The following is an 18592-nucleotide window of genomic DNA, read 5'->3' as shown; positions in this document are numbered from 1 at the left end:
AAGAAAGAAACTTCAGCGACTATAAGGAGGGATATGACTGGCTGAAAAGCTGAGCATTGAGAAAGATAAATTCCTGTACTGTGCGAGTATATTCGTTAATGGTGTGCATCGCCGAGTCGTAATATAAGCAGTTCCATGAGCGTAATGAAATGTTTAGGGTCTATAGCATACAAATAGGAGATACCTGCGTATTTCTGCGAGGGAAGGAAGGGTTGCGTGTGGTAGTGAATGAATTATTTGTGGGGTTCGTTGTGTGTTTGTTTATGGGGGTTGTGTGTTTGTTTATGGGGGTTGTGTGTGTGTGTGTGTGTGTGTGTGTGTGTGTGTGTGTGTGTGTGTGAGGGGGGACTCTCTGGGGGGGGTGAGGGGGGAGGGGGACTGTCTGGTTTTGTGTGTGTGTGTGTGTGTAATAGCCGAGTATAACAGAAAGTCTGTGTATCAGTTGTCATAATTATCGTCATCATCTGAAGGATATTGTGAACATTATGATACACTGCTGTACTGATGATGATGATGATGAATGTTTCGATTCGCTTCTTTTATAAAGGCTTCAACATACTTGCATGCGTCGGCCTTCAGATGGTGGATCTCCACGCTGATATATCTTTAGCAGCCTCTTTCTTCCAGTCCCTTATCCATGAGGTCGCACTGTGTGACCTCGTCCCAAGTCATTTTAGGTCAGCCTCTAACAGGTCTACACTCAGCATAATGGTGATGATGATGATGATGATGTTGTTGATGATGATGATGTTGTTGATGATGATGATGATGGTGATGATGATGATGATGATGATGATGATGATGATGATGATGATGATGATGATGATGATGATGATGATGATGATGATGATGATGATGATCATCATCATCATCATCATCATCATCATCATCATCATCATCATCATGATCCCTGACTCATACATTTTCTCTGGGCAACAGGAGGCGGACATAGCGATCGCGCCACTAACCATCACATCATCGAGGGAACAGGTAATCGACTTCACCAAGCCCTTCATGACCCAAGGCATCTCCATCATGATCAAAAAACCCGCCAAGGAGAAACCCGGAGTGTTCAGCTTCATGTCGCCACTCTCCCACGAGACTTGGACTTGCATCGTCGTCGCCTGCGTCTGGGTTTCCATCGTCCTGTTCCTCGTCAGCAGATTCAGTCCTAGCGAGTGGAAGGTGAGTAGTTAGGGTAATGTACGGGTGAGGTGATGGTTAATGTGGTTAGGGAAGTAACTGCTTTGCAAAAGGACTGCTGAGCCTCAGTGGACGGGCTGTCAAGTTTACACACACACACACACACACACACACACACACACACACACACACACACACACACACACACACACACACACACACACACACACACACACACACACACACACGGAGTGTAACTGGTGATAATAATAGTAATAAAATAATAATAATAATAATAATAATAATAATTATAATAATAGTAACATATGTAGCCATATCCTCCCCTCCCCTTTCTCCCGCAGGTGATAGAGGTGTACGGCAAGTCCAGCTTCAGCAACGACTTCAGCATCTGCAACAGTCTGTGGTTCACCCTGGGGGCGTTCATGCAACAAGGGGTCGATATCTGCCCAAGGTGAGCTACATTTTCATAGATACAGTGCATACATCATATAGATAAGAACCATTTATTTTCCTAGGAGGTCTGGTGTACTGCATATATTAAAGGAAAAACTTGCTCCATGATTACAGGTTTAAGGGTCACGGAATTCTGGCCTGAACAGGTGAGAATTAGTTATGCTGATTCACAGACCATAAAGATATTACGGTTGTCTGTCGGTTGTCTGGGTTTTATGTTTTAGAAAGACTTACTTGTTAATTGGAGATCTCAAGAATCCTAAAAGTTTACGGAACAGAGAGAGACACAGACAGACACATCCAAAGTCATGGTCTCTGGTTCACCTTGGGAAATTCATGCAACAGAGGACTGATTTTTATGCAAGCTAAGTTACAACTGCAGTATTACGAAGACCAGAGTGAGTTTATGGCCAGTGTTTTTCTAGTTGGTCCTACATTAATATTTATAGATAGGCTTCTTGATAATTATAAACATTTAAAAACCATATCTGAAGAGCAGTAAGAGTTATACATTAACCAAACAGGCTTTATGTACAGTCAGCATCCAAAGTCCTGTCACTTCTCTTGCCCTTGTCTTCATGAGCATTGAAATGCAGTGGGGTGAATCCATAGCACCCGACTCTGATGACTTTGGACTAGTGCCATACCAAGTCATCGATGTTGGTTGCGGTTGAGTTACTGGAATGATTATCGAACCCCATGGAGAGAAAAGCAGGAGAGGCGACAGGACTTGATTAGTGTACCATATGTTTATTTATTTTTTTATTTGCGTGTAGGTGGTTCGGATTTAATGTTGATAATAACTGGTGATTCCATATATATTGGAGAGAGAGACAGAAAAAGGGAATGTATGGCTGAATGGGATTTGTGTGTGTGTGTGTGTGTGTGTGTGTGTGTGTGTGTGTGTGTGTGTGTGTCTGTGTCTGTGTCTGTGTGTGTTTCATCCACCTCTCTCTCTCTCTCTCTCTCTCTCTTGGTAGCCGCAATAAAGCACAAAAATCGTAGTCTGATGTCAAAGGAGTGTTCTGCTACCTACAATGACATTTTCTTTTTTCTGTTTTTACTCTTTAGCCCGATAACATTTTTTCGTTCAATCTCCAAGTTATCATACTCAGCTAGAGACTTTTCTAAATGGAGGAACTTAGATGTAGCTTCTCTTAATTTGTCCATTACTGAGAGATCCAACTTAACTTTTATAAAACTGGTTTGCAGTTCCACCACATAATTGCAGTGAAATGGCCAACACCGCATACTTCTCTGCCCCTCAGGAAGGACCTCTCAGACTGGAAGAGTTTGAAAAAGGAAACAGATTCAGGCCTTTCAATCAATTTTTTTTTTCCATTTACGCTACCACTGAATGGCTTCCAGTTAGGACGAATGCTCTTAACCCCTCCTGCATCTCTCCCAGCATCCCTTCCGTAGCGAGATTTCCTACACCTTTCTCTTTAACCTCCTTATGTTTGCCATTAATGTAAGTTTAATATTGATATACTTTGCATCTGTAATGTACAAGAGTAAAACACACACACACACACACACACACACACACACACACACACACACACACACACACACACACACACACACACACACACACACACACAAGAGTATGCAGAACAAATCGTTCAAAAGAAGGTGCTACGAAGCCAAAGACGCCACCTCGGGAATAGGACGCACGTCTACCCTGAAAAGTATAATAAGGCCTGTATCTGACTTCCACAGTTTGAATTATCTCTCGAAAACCCAGTACATTCGTGTGATGGTAGCAGTGATAAAATGTACGAGGCCACCTTCGTAACCCTCCAGTATGGTGACTTTTGTAATCTTTATGTTGGCACCAAACGAAACTTGCAATTTAGGCAGGAGTTTTTGCGGTAAAGGGGTTAATGAAGTGTTAGTCTCGTATCTTACCTCTTCTCTTCGAAACAATCTCTCTTAAGTTGAATAAAATCGTCTGTAGATGGCAAGTATATATTATAGAAGACGATCTCTGTCTTAGATGACCACTTTGACACCGTCCCACCCACACCAACTGTCTCCCTCACAGCATATACTTTAATATCTACCACTGCTCACTATCCAGATAGCTGTCGGGCCGTCTCGTGGGGAGTGCGTGGTGGTTCTTTACGCCAGTTATTACCATCATCGTCATTATCAACATCATCAACACCCATACTCATTTTCAACACACTTTCCTTCCCTCATGGATTTCCTTCACACCTCTTAGGGTACATCACACACAGGTCAGAATGTACTGCCTCTGAAGCAGAATGTCCGATTATGTAGGTTGATATACAAAAATGAAAAATGAAAAGTTAATTTCACTGGTTCATTTTGTGGCCAGTCCGTTTTTCAGTGGCAGCTACATTGCATATGGCAGAACATGGCCTATGAAACGAGACGTAGTACTTCCAGATTTTAATCAGACATAAGATCTGTCAGTCTGCGTTTCAATACGTTCTGTTTCGGCCTCAGTGTGAATGTACACTTACCCTCACAGAAGAGTACATCCAGCACTCCTGTCCTTCCACATTGTTGTCGGGCTGTGTCATGGGAAGTTCGTTGTGGTTCTTTTCGCTCATCATCATCATCATCCATACACCTTTTGCACACTTTCCTTTCCTCACAGCTCTCTCCACACCTTATACTCTCACAGAATATTACCTCCATCCCTACTCACCTTGCAGATCACTGTCGGGCCGTCTCGTGGGAAGTGCGTGGTGGTTCTTCACGCTAATCATAATCTCCTCGTACACTGCCAACCTGGCCGCCTTCCTTACCGTCGAGAGGCTGGTCACCCCCATCAACTCTGTGGACGATTTGGCCAGTCAGACAGAGGTGGAGTATGGCACGCTGCAAGGGGGATCATCCGTGGAGTTTTTCGAGGTAAGCCAATTTTGTGTGTGTGTGTGTGTGTGTGTGTGTTTTCACTGATTAGTTGATTGATGGTATGTAATGGCACGCTGCAAGGGGGATCTTCCGTGGAATTTTTCGAGGTAAGCCTTTTTTTTTTTTTTTCTTTTTATGTAATTTGATTGAGTAGTTGATTGATGGTATGTAAAGAAAAGGATTAAGTTTTACAAATGAGTTCAAGATTACTTTTATTTTAGTGAATCGAGTTTTGATGTGTGTGTGTGTGTGTATGTGTGTGTGTGTGTGTGTGTGTGTAAGTGTGTGTGTGTGTGTGTGTGTGTGTGTGTGTGTGTGTGTGTGTGTGTGTGTGTGTGTGTGTGTGTCTGTGTGTTTTCTGGTTGGTGTATGAATCCCAGTTGGTTTAATTCTTTCAGTCTGGTGAAGTATGTTTCATTGTATTCTGGTTACTTCCAGACGATAGTATTCAGTCAAGAGGTTTTTATTCTGAAGTGGTCTGAAGTCTCTCCCAATCCCAGAGTCGTCTAAAGGTAGCAAGAGGAGGCTGGGTTGTCATGGTAACAGTGTAATGCCACAAGCACTAAATTACTGTGTATTGTCATTTGGTTAATTGTAATGCTTTGCTGGTCATTCAGGGATTGTGGATAGCATTGTTGTGACGTCATCAGCCATCATAGTCTGGACAGAGTTGAATCAGGGTCGTCTGCAGTGACCATACACACGATGATTAGCTCTATAAGGGTCATAAGTCCTTAATGGAACCTCAGAGCCTGATAGTTTTGTGTAATGAATGCAGGTGATGTTGGCGATGAAGTTTGTCGTCTGCGCGAAAACAGAGTACACGTTTGAGAAACAGACGTTTCGCCACTACGATACCTCGGCTGTCACTATTTACCCTCTGTATATCTGAAAAATAATTGTTTATAACTCGTGACATCGCATCACATGCATACATATAAATATATACATTTCACTCATATTGTATAGTGTTGAATGGATTAACATAGAGGAACTATGGTTGCTTGTTTCCAATAAATCATCAGTGTCTGCCGAGTGGCCACAGTGAGTGAGTGTGCGAGTGTGCTATGATGCCCCCACGTGGCCACCTCCACTAGAACAAGCGTGGTTAAACCATTTTTTTTTTTTTTCATTAGTCACAGGAAGAGAAAGGAACGTATGCTTCTATGCCCAAGGGAACAACCTCTTTAATGCATGAAACACCCTCAGATGGCTCCCAGCCATGGAAGCAATAATCATTCCAGGGAAAATCATAGAAGTACTTCCTGAGGACCTTTCAGTCAGCAGCTCCAAAGTGCCTAAGCTGCCACTTCTTGGGAGGGTCCACAAGCCTTGAGCGATAGGACAGGTTAAGGTGCTAAGGTCGTGATTGGAAGAGCCCAACGGAGAGAAAAGTTTAATAGCATAAGCAGAAGGGTTAGTGGTAAGAGAGGTCAAGTATGTTGGAACTCTCTGCAAGGCAGTCAGGGATATGGGTAGAGTGCTATACAAGCTTTACCTAGTCACTAAAAGTAGAAAAGATATAGGCTTGTTCACCAGGTGGATCAGTGAAACGAGAGGAGAAAAGATGGTGGTAAACATTGAAATCACCCTAGAATGGAGATTTTAGAGAAAGAAGAAATTAATAGGATGTGTTCCATCACAGAAGTAAGAGTTGAAGAATTTTTCATCACAGAATTAGGGGATAAGTAATCAACGCACATACATTTAGTCAGAGAGCGAGAGAACAGCAGAAGCCAGAGAGTAGATAATTAAGAAGATTCAAGTTCAGGAACTCGAGACCAAGATATGTTGTTGCATACATATAAACAAGAGCCACCTTGGCTTTGAAATGAGTATAAAGGAGGAGGATACAGAGAATGGTTTGCTATCATTTGTCTCAGACAGTTGATTGTCTGTGAGGAAGGGAATGTGAGGTTTAGAGGAGGGGAGGTGGTGTTCAATAAAGAAAAAGTTAGAGGAAAGACCGCGAATGTTGGAGAAATGAAAAAAGTGAGTCAGACAGTGGTTTCGGGCATCTCGTTTGGTCGTCACCGTGAGAGGACTGAATGATGGGGGCTATTATGGTCGCCCCACCCTAGGCACTTCGAGGTTTGGCGTTGAGATGCCATTTCTAACAAAATTTTGAATAGGAAGTGTAGTGAGTATTTTGATGACAGAGGAACTTGCATTGGAGAGCATCCTGGCCTGCTCTGTGTTATTGAAACACTGAAAAAGTTCAGCAGAGGGGAATGGTCAGAATCAAGTCCCGAAGGTTGATGAAACGGGAGCTCCAGATCTCTGACATCTGCTTTCCATCCACCTTGGGAGTACCACCCTGTTCGACTGGTGCTGCAGTCCACTCCCTGGCCTATAGCCTAAAGTACTTGGAGTAATTCACTTATTTCTTGTATGTTACATGGTTATATGAACACAGAATCATGATAAGAGGATTTTAAACGTAATACAGTATGGTGCGTTCTTGGGTATAGACTTGAGTACTGGAATATATTCCTCGTTCAGTCCATACACTGATACTAAATTGTGATTGTTGGAATTCATCATACTGTCTCTAGCTGCCATGTGGAGTTACGATCGTGGTATATGCAGTTTGTTAATTACAGGTTTGTGTTTGAAGGGGAAAATGTGTGGAGTTGTGTACAATGCATTTCGATAGTGTGGAGTAAGGTGACCAGGATAGTAATGCAGATGGGCAGGAACTATTAACAAGATAGAGCAGCCATTTGTTAATTGGGTCTCCTCTTGTTTTTGCTTCGTTACTTCATTCATGTTCCCCTAGATGTACATTATCACTGTTTGGTTTATTTGGTGAACAGTTAAGAAAATATTGTGAATAAGTAAGAAAGATACATTAGGTAAAAGTGTGTGGTGCTTAGATACGGTGACAACTAGATACATAACGTATGGTAAGTGTGTGATACTTAGATACCGATAACTACTAAATAAGCACAGTGCAGTGTTAAATAAAAACATTATTACATTGGATATACTGTAGTACTAAGACATTGAGAGTTAGTGTACTAAATTGATCATCGAGTGTTACATTTAAGATTGCACTGTGATGCACATTGTGTTCAATTTTTTGGTTTAGCTTCTGTATATATGTATATTCTGGTTATTGTAATTACAGATATCTAAAAATTGACAAGGGTTACAATACCACCCACTCTGATAATAATTTGTGTTCTCTTGATTATTGTCTTAACCGCTCGTTGTCCCTTGAACTGTCCTACACAGAATTCAGTGAACAGCATGTCACTGGATTGAAGGGGTGTCTTTTTCAATATTCACTCTTTACTCAAAGTTGGCCTAAAACTGCCTTCTCTCCTCCTTCAAAACTGAATTTTAACAAGAGAATGTCACTAGAATATGATGCTAGTCATGAAGAAGTGCTGTGGAAAGGTTAAGGAGTCACAATATTGTATAATTCTGCCACCGAGTTAAGTGAAATACTGCAACAAAACAAAAATCAGGGTCCACTTAAAAGAACCATTGACATCTTTTCCATTTTGCTTGCTGCTACCAGATTTTTTTTTTCCCGGACATTTCGAACAGGAAGGGTTAAGCATAGCCTTCATCAGCCTCTTTGGTACGAGATCTTTTTTAACAAATGAAATCGAATCGGATTGAAGGGAAAAAGAGGTTCCAGCAGCACTTCAGGGTGGATTGGTTGACACATCGATTGGATGGCGGTGATGCTTTGGTGATGATGGCTATGGTGGTGATGGCTGTGGTGGTGATTTTGATGATGGTGGTGGCGTAGACAATGACGACTATTTTATAGAATGCTTTTGCACAGGTGATATACCGTTTTGATGTACGACATATGAATCAACCTGAGTTGGCAAAAAAAAAAGAGGAAAAATAGAAAAAATGTCATCATCTCCACTCCCAATTTAATGTTATTTATGTCTTCTACCATTTCTGCTTCCCTCATCCCCCCCTTCTCTCTCTCTCTCTCTCTCTCTCTCTCCCCCAAGTTTTGCTGGGTTTCTCTTTTTCGTTCCCCAATACGTCCCAAATTCTCATTCCTCAACTTCAACTATGATTTACACCTCCGATTATGCATCCTTCCTACCACCAGTCCATTTTATTGTTTTTCAGCGTTTCAGGATTAGTGTTTACGGTTCCATAAAAGTTCATATGTCGTCCTGCAAGAATCTGTTCTCCTCCACGCACTGTGAGGGGATCACCATATTTTATCACCGTACGATTTCACCTTACCGTTCATGAATACTCTATATTTCAATATTTTTCTTTCTGTTACCAAACTATTTTAGTCCCTCTGTATCATGACCATTTTTTCTTCTTGAGTCCGATTATACCGGTGTTTTTTTCACCCTTTTGTACAGCGTTCAAAGATAAGTGTGTACAGTCGAATGTGGGAGTTCATGTCGTCCCGTAAGCATGTATTCACGTCCACGTACGAGGAGGGCATCGAGCGGGTACGAACGTCGAAGGGCAAGTACGCCTTTCTGCTGGAGAGTGTTAAGAACGACTACATCAACGGACGGCGTCCCTGCGACACCATGAAGATTGGACATAACCTAAACTCTAATGGGTACGGCGTGGCCACCCCTCCACACTCGCCGCTTAAGTGAGTACAGAAAATGTCATAGCTAGAATGTTGTTTGACCTGTTCAGCTCAGGAACATAATTTTGCTATAGTCTTGCATGGAGATGATCTTTGATACAGAACTGGTTATTGGGGTATGTGTCTGACACTTCTAGCTCGAAAAGTCTCTCCTAGGCTGGATAGTTGTGAAGAGTAAAATGAACACTCCCCTGCTACACTATGAAAAATCGGACTTCACCTGGACCTGGGTACACAGAAGTTCTTAAGGCGACAGACTTACCTAAGGCCCCATATGGAATGCCTCAGACCTGTCTCACTCATGCACAGGCGCCGAATTTACTATGGTCGTGAAATTGGGGCTGGGTGAGGGGGTATCGCTGGTGTCATGGCGTATTTGCCTACAGCCGAATGAAGCCTAACGGGTCTTATGTATTTCAGATCAAAGCACGTGTGTAATAAGGATGTTGTAGTGGGATGAAGATGAGCTGTCGATAAATTGTTTTAGCTAGGCGGAGATTTCTGTCCTTTTACAATACAATTATTGTGGTGTGGGAGACTATATAGTATTTTTTTATGTTGCACGCATGTGTCCCCCTCCCCCCCCACACACACAAGTTACCAGATTCTCCATCCCCTACCCACGTCACTCTTTCCTTTTCTTTCATTCTCATCCCCACTCTTACTATTCTGTTCTAATCATCCCCTATACCTACTGTCCACAGGGAAAGCCTCAATTTGGCAATACTGAGCCTGAAGGAGAGTGGAGACCTACTCAGACTAAAAAACAAGTGGTGGTTCGATAATTCGGAATGTGGCAAAGATACGCAGGTTAGCACCCCCCTGTTTGCAGTAATAATAGTAGTGGTATGGCAGTTATTATAATTAATAGTAGTAGCAGTAGTAGTAGGTATAGTAGTATTATCCCTTGAAAACTTTTCTGTTTGAAATCTGTCAAAATGGTGATTTTAGGCTTAAAGGCATTACAAGCATGTGCAAGAGTTGCCCTACCGGTATAATGTCTTTTGTACCAAGTTCGTTTTCGTTTCGTTTTCGTTTTTAAAGGCTCCAACATGCTTGCATGCGTCGGCCTTGATCACCTAATGGCGGCTCTCCATGCTGCACGATCCATTGCAGCCTCCCTGTTCAGTCCCTTAACCCTGAGGTCACACTTAATGACCTCGTCCCATGTCTTTCTCGGTCAACCCCTCATAACCCCACCCCCAATATTAACACTTCTCACTTTTCTCACCCAATTATCATCCCCCATCCTCTCCACATGTCTAAACCATCTCAATCTACCTCTCCTCATCACAACACCAATACACTCCAGTCCCATCCTACCTCTCAACTCTTCCATCGTTAACCCAGCCCCTCCAGGCCTTGGACGCAGGAACGCACTGCACATCCACCTAATCATTGTCATTTCTGTACGTCTGAGCCGGCGAATATCTTCCTCCTTCACTGCCCAGGTCTCATTACCATACAGCATTACGCTCCTAACACATGCTGCATACAAAGACCCCTTAGCACGTAGGGAGAGTCCTCTCAATGTCAGGAGAGGCAAGAGCTCCCTGAACTTCTTCCAACCACTTCTCACCCTAGCAACAGAGCTAGCTCCAGCGCCACCTCCAGCACACAACATGTCTCCCAAATAATAAAACTCTTCCACACACTCAAGAGATTCACCAGCAAGTTCAATCCTTTCACGTCTGACAATCTCCACCTGCTCTCCCCGACACGCCGTACACATAAAAATCAGCATTATCTCGCAGTCTACCTCTGATACCACTACATCTCTTATGCACCCATTTATCACAAACATCGCACAAGATGGAATTACTTCCCACGCCCTTGTGGCAAACTGCACATGGCCACTCTCCCTCGTCTTTGACAGTACCGCCACCAACCCTAGATATCATCACTTTTGTTTTATCTGCATTTACCCTTAAACCCTTGTGCCCCATACCATCTCTCCACTTCCTAAACCTTTCCTCCGCCTCCCTTTCGTTCTCTGCAATCAACACCAAATCATCAGCATACAATTCCCACGAAAATATATATATATATATATATATATATATACAATTGTTTGTATGTACAGTATATTCATATACAAAAGTATGTGTGTATATGTATATGTGTGTACAGTATATGTATTGATGTTATATCCCAGCTATCTTCATGTTTGCCTTCATCTCTCAACCCCTTCAGTGCTAGGACATTGTTATTTTCGTGCCACCACCAGCAGCTTTTATTTAGTTGAGGGTACTCTTCATACCGAAGAACTTCAGTGAAGACAAGACTACCCGTCATCTGTGAGCCAGGTAGACTGTAATAATAGATGAAAGCTTGACTATTGTGTATCTATCATGGATGACTTCCAATGCTGGCTGAGTGACATGTCAACTCAAGTTGTGACAGTAAACAACTTTTATTAATAACTTTTCCCTCTGCAACCAATACTTTCTGGGATTTGAGTTTTCGACACAGACATATACAGATACATTTCGTACATAAATAATGACCATCGACTTCGTCTGCCTGGCTCAGAAAGGTTGTATCAGTGTTTGTCTGACAAGGTTATAAAGATAGTTTATGTTGTTGTTATGGTTGTTATAGAGAAGATTTGTTAGGCAGGTAAGTTCTCCCTTCAGGTTTAATTTTGTGGTGGTGATTTTTTGTTTAAATGTGTCCAGGATTCCCTTGGTGTTGTTGTGGTTGTTGACGACTTTTTCCCCTTATGTGACCGAGTATTCCCATGGTTGTATTCCAGAAAAGACTGTGACTTTGCAAGAAATATCTTCCCTGATACGCTCACGTAACCGATAGTCAGTTAGTATTCTTCCCAGTATCCCAAACTGGCACAGACTATGGGCCATACCCGCTTACAGTAATGTGTGTAGAGTTGTCATGTGCTCTGCTAAACACTGTCAGAGAAACTGTTACATCAGGTCTTATTGGAAACAGAATGAGAAGAATTAAAGAAAAATTAATGTAAGCATGTTTTGTCCACCAAATTTCTAGATCATCATTCCCATTCCCTTGCTCACTGTGCACATTTCCATACCCCTCTAACATTCATTTTTGGAGGATATTTTAAAATCTAATTTGACTGCAGCAGTACCACTAATTCTTCAACACCCATTTCCACAGGTTATAGCCTACTTTTCCTTCCTCAGCTCTATTGCCCATCTAACTTCCAATCCATCCCACACTTTCTTTTGCTCACAACTCCAATTTCTTTACCCGACTTTCGATGTTTCACGACTAAGTGCAGGTCACATGATTGACGAACGTGCTTGTTCTGTGCATCATGGTGCTCTCTCTCTCTCTCTCTCTCTCTCTCTCTCTCTCTCTCTCTCTCTTTGTGTGTGTGTGTATGTGTGTGTGTGTGTAAAACTGAAAGCCCTTTCTTTATCACAGTATACCCACACCAGCACCTTGACTCTGAGCAAAATAGCAGGCATCTTCTACATCCTGACTGGAGGCCTGGCACTGTCAATGGTCGTGGCCATCATAGAGTTTTGCTACAAATCGAAAATGGACGCCAGCGGAGCCAAGGTAAGTAATGGCAGTGAGTTTTTCCTACTTGTTAAAAATGAGCGGGCGAGGGTGTATGCATACCCTAAGAAAATGAGAGTCAGTGAGAGGATGTTTCTGATTTTTAAGGTGCCAGGTGGTGTGTTAGACCATTACAATCAGGGTGACAACCTAACATAGGTTCAGTCTCCAAGATTTGACTGAAGGCTTTTCAATGAAGGGGAGTATGCTGGTCATGTGCCCGTAAATGCCTTGGACTACGGCAGCCTTGCTTAAAGCCCCAACCCTGCATTAGCCTGCATTTTTTAATACATAATGCAGTCATATATAATGTCAAGAAGTCATGCAAGTTCTGCCTTTGCCAGTTGCATAAGAAAATGTTATAGTACAGTGAGGACTTTTCCGTACCCTTCACCCCGCAAGTTTTAATAATACAGCTATAGCTACTCATATGTCATAGATATGTTTAAGAGTAGTACAACATTTTTGCTCACAACTGGGACTGTAAGTTAGGGGAAACTGACAGTTTAGCCTAATACGCAGCAAACAACATGGAAGGCATTTTTTAGTTATTTAATGTGGACAAATTGAGTGTCAGAAAAGGAGACTGAGAAAAACGATGTAATGTTCAAGAGCTTATATTAATTTTTTTGTCCATTAGTGTTGTGGATACGTGAGTGAAAGAATAAGGGACCAGTATGGATTTTTTTTTTTCAGTTCTTCCGTGGTTGTTTTACTGAAAGTAATGAATACGTAGAAGCTTTTTAAGCTTCTCATAATGGCTCCATTCTCCTTTCAGACACCCCATTCTCCTTTCAGACACCCCTTACTAAGGGAGAATGAGGAAGGATTAATTCTTGTGTCACTCTCCCCCCGAAAAAGTTCGGGTCTGCAGTGGATCAGTTATACGAGTATAACACTAGTAAACCTATGTCTTCTTCCGCCAGTTCCCCATCTACTCCTCGTCCTCTGCGTTTCCTGCTGCGTTACAGAGGAGTGAAACTGGCTGTCCACAGAGTCCCTTATAACTAAGTAGCCACTTATGCAGAAGCCACTATACACTGTGTGGTAAGAGGAGGACATTTGACTTCACTGCATTCTGATGATGAAGCTGACTTCGTAGCATCATTGATGGAGAATAGTGAGTAAACCATTGGAATATAAGAATATAGGAAAGGAGGAAAACTGCAGAAGGCTGGATGGCCTATTCTTGGCAGCTCTATATAATTCTGTGAACAGACTCTCTGAATAAAACAAGAGGAACAGACCGAAGATGAGGTGGCGGGGTGGGGCGGGAAGATGTATGACTGAGGAAGAGGTGAGTTGGAGGTAGGGCTGCCTGATAATGGAGTCAAGAGTGACATGGAGGTGATTCGTTTATGGCCACACTGTGGAGGATTAAGGCGTCTGGTTAGAAAGATAGATCGATAGTAAGTCGTCTTGTTCTGAAAATGTTAGAAATAGTTACTAAAAGCCCCTTTCATAGATGACTTCCATTTATACTGCTACCGAAGGATTTTATTCAATTTAGGGAAAAGATCTTAGTGGAGCGGTTGAACCCCTTTACTATGAGTCTCGGTGGGGGAGGGCACAAATAGTCTAAGTAAATATTGACTAAGCAACAGTATTGGGTGGTAAAAAACAAATCTAAACCATCTTAATGTTGACTTGCTTTAATGTTTTCAGGAGAAGGGGCATTATGATGGCTTGGTTTCATGTGTACTAAAGGAAATATATACTTTGTGATGGCAGGAATACGATGACTTTACTTACTTATTTATGTATTTATTTATTGTAAATTGGTTGCTACTACCAGAGTGTTCAATTTAACGTAGCAGAGCACTATTAGAGAAGGTGATGTGAAAGCAATATCCAACCCTTTCAGTTCGAGTAGTCTTCCCTGAATTTATAAAACCGTATTCACATAAATAATGATGATGATGGTGATATTCATTTAGGAGAGGAGACTGAAGGATGGCATGGTATGAAGTTTGATGCTACTGAAGGAAGGGAAGAGAGATGGGAAGATGGGTCACTTCTCACCTTCTTAAAGTGGAACAGTCAGGAGCATCACGGAATATATTGCTATTGTAGTATTTCTCGATGATAAATGTGCAGCACCCGTTTGTCTACACACTCCCACTGCAAATCAAATTCTGTAGCACAGATTATGTATAATGTTTGTGTATTATGTTTAGGGTTGGCAGTACAGTGATTTTTATAAGCAGGGAAGAAATATTACCAACGTCAGTGATTAGAATGCACCAGTCTGAATGGCAGCCTTGCATAGGTTGACTCCCCATGAGGTGACTGGAAATTTTTCGACCATGTAATGCCATAAAGGGGGATAGACGGGTCATCTACCCTAAAATGTACAGACAAGTATCTTTCCAAAGTTTGACGAATACATAGCGAAAAAATCGAAACATCTGAAACACGAACCAGCGGAGATAGGGTTTTCAGTGTACAGTAATTCGAATGTTGTAATTTTTTTTCAAGCAGAAGTGGAAAGATATGTTTCTTTGACTGTACGATTACACATTCTGCATATGGATGAATTTCTTCCATTAACTGGTGTTCTCAGTTATTTCACATAAATTCAATTCCCGAACAGTATTTCTGAACCACTAGAAGTAGCTGGTGTTCTCAGTATTTCACGTGTAAGGGAAGTGAATTGTGCAATACAGTGCCTCTGTGGGATCTATCTATATATCTATCCATCTATCAATCTAATATATATATTATATATATATATATATATATATATATATATATATATATATATATATATATATATATATATATTTTTTTTTTTTTTTTTTTCAGGAAAAATATATTGGTAGGAGAAGGGATCTTGATTTTGTTTTTGTTGATTTGGAAAAGGCCTTTGACAGAGTCCCTAGAGAGGTGATGAAGTGGGCAATGAGAAAGCTTGGCTTGGAGGAGTGGCTGGTTAGGGTGGTTATGGCCATGTATGTGGGTGCTCACACCCAGGTGAGAGTGAATGGAGATTTGAGTGATGAGTTTTCCGTGATTGTTGGTGTGCATCAGGGGTCAGTCTTGAGTCCCATGTTGTTTATCATGGTACTTGAAGCCCTTTCATGTGACTTTAGAAACGGACTCCCATGGGAGTTGTTGTATGCTGATGATTTGGTGTTGATTGCAGAGAATGAAAGGGAGGCGGAGGAAAGGTTTAGGAAGTGGAGAGATGGTATGGGGCAAAAGGGTTTAAGGGTAAATGCAGATAAAACAAAAGTGATGATATCTAGGGTTGGTGGCGGTACTGTCAAAGACGAGGGAGAGTGGCCATGTGCAGTTTGCCACAAGGGCGTGGGAAGTAATTCCATCTTGTGCGGTGTGTGTGATAAGTGGGTGCATAAGAGATGTAGTGGTATCAGAGGTAGACTGCGAGATAATGCTGACTTTTATGTGTGCGGCGTGCCGGGGTGAGCAGGTGGAGATTGTCAGACGTGAAAGGATTGAACTTGCTGGTGAATCTCTTGAGTGTGTGGAAGAGTTTTGTGATTTGGGAGACATGTTGTGTGCTGGAGGTGGGGCTGGAGCTAGCTCTGTGGCTAGGGTGAGAAGTGGTTGGAAGAAGTTCAGGGAGCTCTTGCCTCTCCTGACATTGAGAGGGCTCTCCCTACGTGCTAAGGGGTCTTTGTATGCAGCATGTGTTAGGAGTATAATGCTGTATGGCAGTGAGACCTGGGCAGTGATGGAGGAAGATATTCGCCGGCTCAGACGTACAGAAATGACAATGATTAGGTTAATGTGCAGAGCGTCCCTGCGTCCAAGGCCTGGAGGGGCTGGGTTTACAGTGGAAGAGTTGAGAGGTAGGATGGGACTGGAGTGTATTGGTGTTGTGATGAAGAGAGGTAGATTGAGGTGATTTGGACGTGTGGAGAGGATGGGGGATGATAATTGGGTGAGGAAGGTGAGAAGTGTTAATATTGGGGGTGGGGTTATGAGGGGTAGACCGAGAAAGACATGGGACGAGGTCATTAAGTGTGACCTTAGGGTTAAGGGACTGAACAGGGAGGCTGCAATGGATCGTGCAGCGTGGAGAGCCGCCATTAGGTGACCAAGGCCGACACATGCAAGCATGTTGGAGCCTTTAAAAACGAAACGAAAACGAAACGATATATATATATATATATATATATATATATGTGTGTGTGTGTGTGTGTGTGTTAATTATAGGGGCATTCGTCTTCTTAGTGTAATAAGAAGTGTATGGTAGGATACTTACTGACAGAGACAGGGAAATATCAAGGGAATTAGTTGGTGAAGAACAGGGAGGTTTTAGGAAGGGATGAGGTTGCGTAGATCAGATATTCATTCTTAGGTCTTTAGTAGAAAAGTTTCTAGGGAAGGGTAAGAAGTAGTATGCGGCCTTCATGGATCTGGAGAAAGCACATGACAGTGTGGATAGACAAGGATTTTGGAAAGTATTTAGAATATATGGAGTAAATGTGAAGTTGTTGAATGCCGTGAAGAGTATGTATGAGGGCACTATAGCTACAGTGCGTGTTGATAGTGAATTGGGTGAATTTTCCTGTTTGAATGTTGGGTTGAAACAGGGATGCACCAAGTGTCCATGGTTGTTCATTCTGTATGTGGATAGGGTTTTGAAAGAGGTGCAAGGTAGCACAGTGGATGTTGAAGCGACATTAATGAGAGAGGGCAACGTATGGAAACTCCCTGTATTGTTGTGTGCAGATGATACTTTATTGTTAAGTAAAGACGAAGGAGAACTGCAAGGCTTGGTGACTGAGTTTGTAAGAGTGTGTAAGAAACGGATTCTAAGGGTGAATGTAGGGAAGAGTAAAATTGGTCCCGGAGAAGAATGGAGTCACTGGATGTACAGTGATGTTGGATGATGCGGAAATGGAAAATGTAAATGCATTTAAGTACTTGGTGTCACGGGGTTTTTAAAGTATATACATTTATTAAAGGATAATTCTCAATAATACTGAACAGCAGGAACAAGAATTGTCTTGCTAAATCAAGCAATGATTACTTTATGCCGGCTTGCTTCGCCGATTCTCTCAGAACGAGAATTTATAAACTTTCTCAACAGTACACAGCTGAGACTAATTACTCACAATTGCTGTTTATTGGTACTGTTAGCCTCTGGAGAAAGTGACTTCACCGCTGACAATAAATAACTAATACTATTAATGATATCAGGTTCTTGCTGATGCGTTAACTCCTAGAAGGCACAACGGATTTTAAGCTTAATACAACAAGACTGGACTAAGTACCAGTTATGAATAGCAAAGCGTTTATGCAAGCTATAAGCTATAAGGGAAAAAAGCTTAATTATGGAGAAATGAAACACGAGTTTACATTACGTTAAGCCCAAAGAAAAAGAACTGTTAAATTTATTGATTACAAAGGAATAAACTTAACGTTACATTTCAACGTGAATTCAAAATAAAGAGATTGCACTCACTCGCTCACTCAGAAGCTAACCTCTTAAACCTAGGAAAATACGAAAAGGAAATACTGGTCAATGTAGCGTATCACCAAGGAAGGGTGGGAGCCTGGAGAACTGTAGTCTAGTGGAGTCTGGCTGCTAGAAGACCTCTCTCACTCTCACTACTGGAGCACAGAAGCACACTCCGTCTCGACAGACAAAAGACTGCCTCAAATACGATGTGTGGGGTAGGATGCCCAGGCCAGCCGGAAGAAGGCGTGGCCAACGGTTGAGGCAAGCAGGGGCGAACAATATAGAAACAATAATATCGCTCAGTAGAGCACTTAATGATGTGCATTAGAATGGTCACTTTTTAAACAGTGACGAATGTTTTTAAAAAAGTATACCATCGAAATGGAGAAAGAAGCAGTTAACTTGAACGATACACAGTGAGTTTTCAACTAATAGTTCGTGGTTTCTCACAAAAGGAAAATGTCACGAATTTGATTCGTGACACTTGGGTAGTGTGATGAGTAAGGATGTAAATT

General features: G+C 41.9%; 1 protein-coding gene across 1 annotated transcript in view; it reads left to right on the top strand.

The window, feature by feature from the left end:
• The window catches only part of LOC145413760 (glutamate receptor 1-like), a 406240-nt gene extending 392590 nt beyond the window's left edge, over positions 1 to 13650 (top strand). Inside the window, exons 12-18 of the mRNA XM_080283451.1 lie at positions 940 to 1185; positions 1506 to 1615; positions 4305 to 4503; positions 8859 to 9103; positions 9805 to 9910; positions 12506 to 12643; positions 13570 to 13650. Of these exons, the coding sequence (XP_080139577.1) occupies positions 940 to 1185; positions 1506 to 1615; positions 4305 to 4503; positions 8859 to 9103; positions 9805 to 9910; positions 12506 to 12643; positions 13570 to 13650 (1125 nt within the window). The remainder of the gene's footprint in view (positions 1 to 939; positions 1186 to 1505; positions 1616 to 4304; positions 4504 to 8858; positions 9104 to 9804; positions 9911 to 12505; positions 12644 to 13569) is intronic.
• The last annotated feature ends 4942 nt before the right edge of the window (positions 13651 to 18592 follow it).

This window comes from Coenobita brevimanus, chromosome 1 (assembly GCF_032717465.1).
Source record: "Coenobita brevimanus isolate Jiangsu-jjx chromosome 1, ASM3271746v2, whole genome shotgun sequence".
NCBI lineage: Eukaryota > Metazoa > Arthropoda > Malacostraca > Decapoda > Coenobitidae > Coenobita > Coenobita brevimanus.
This window is presented reverse-complemented; position numbering and strand designations above follow the sequence as displayed.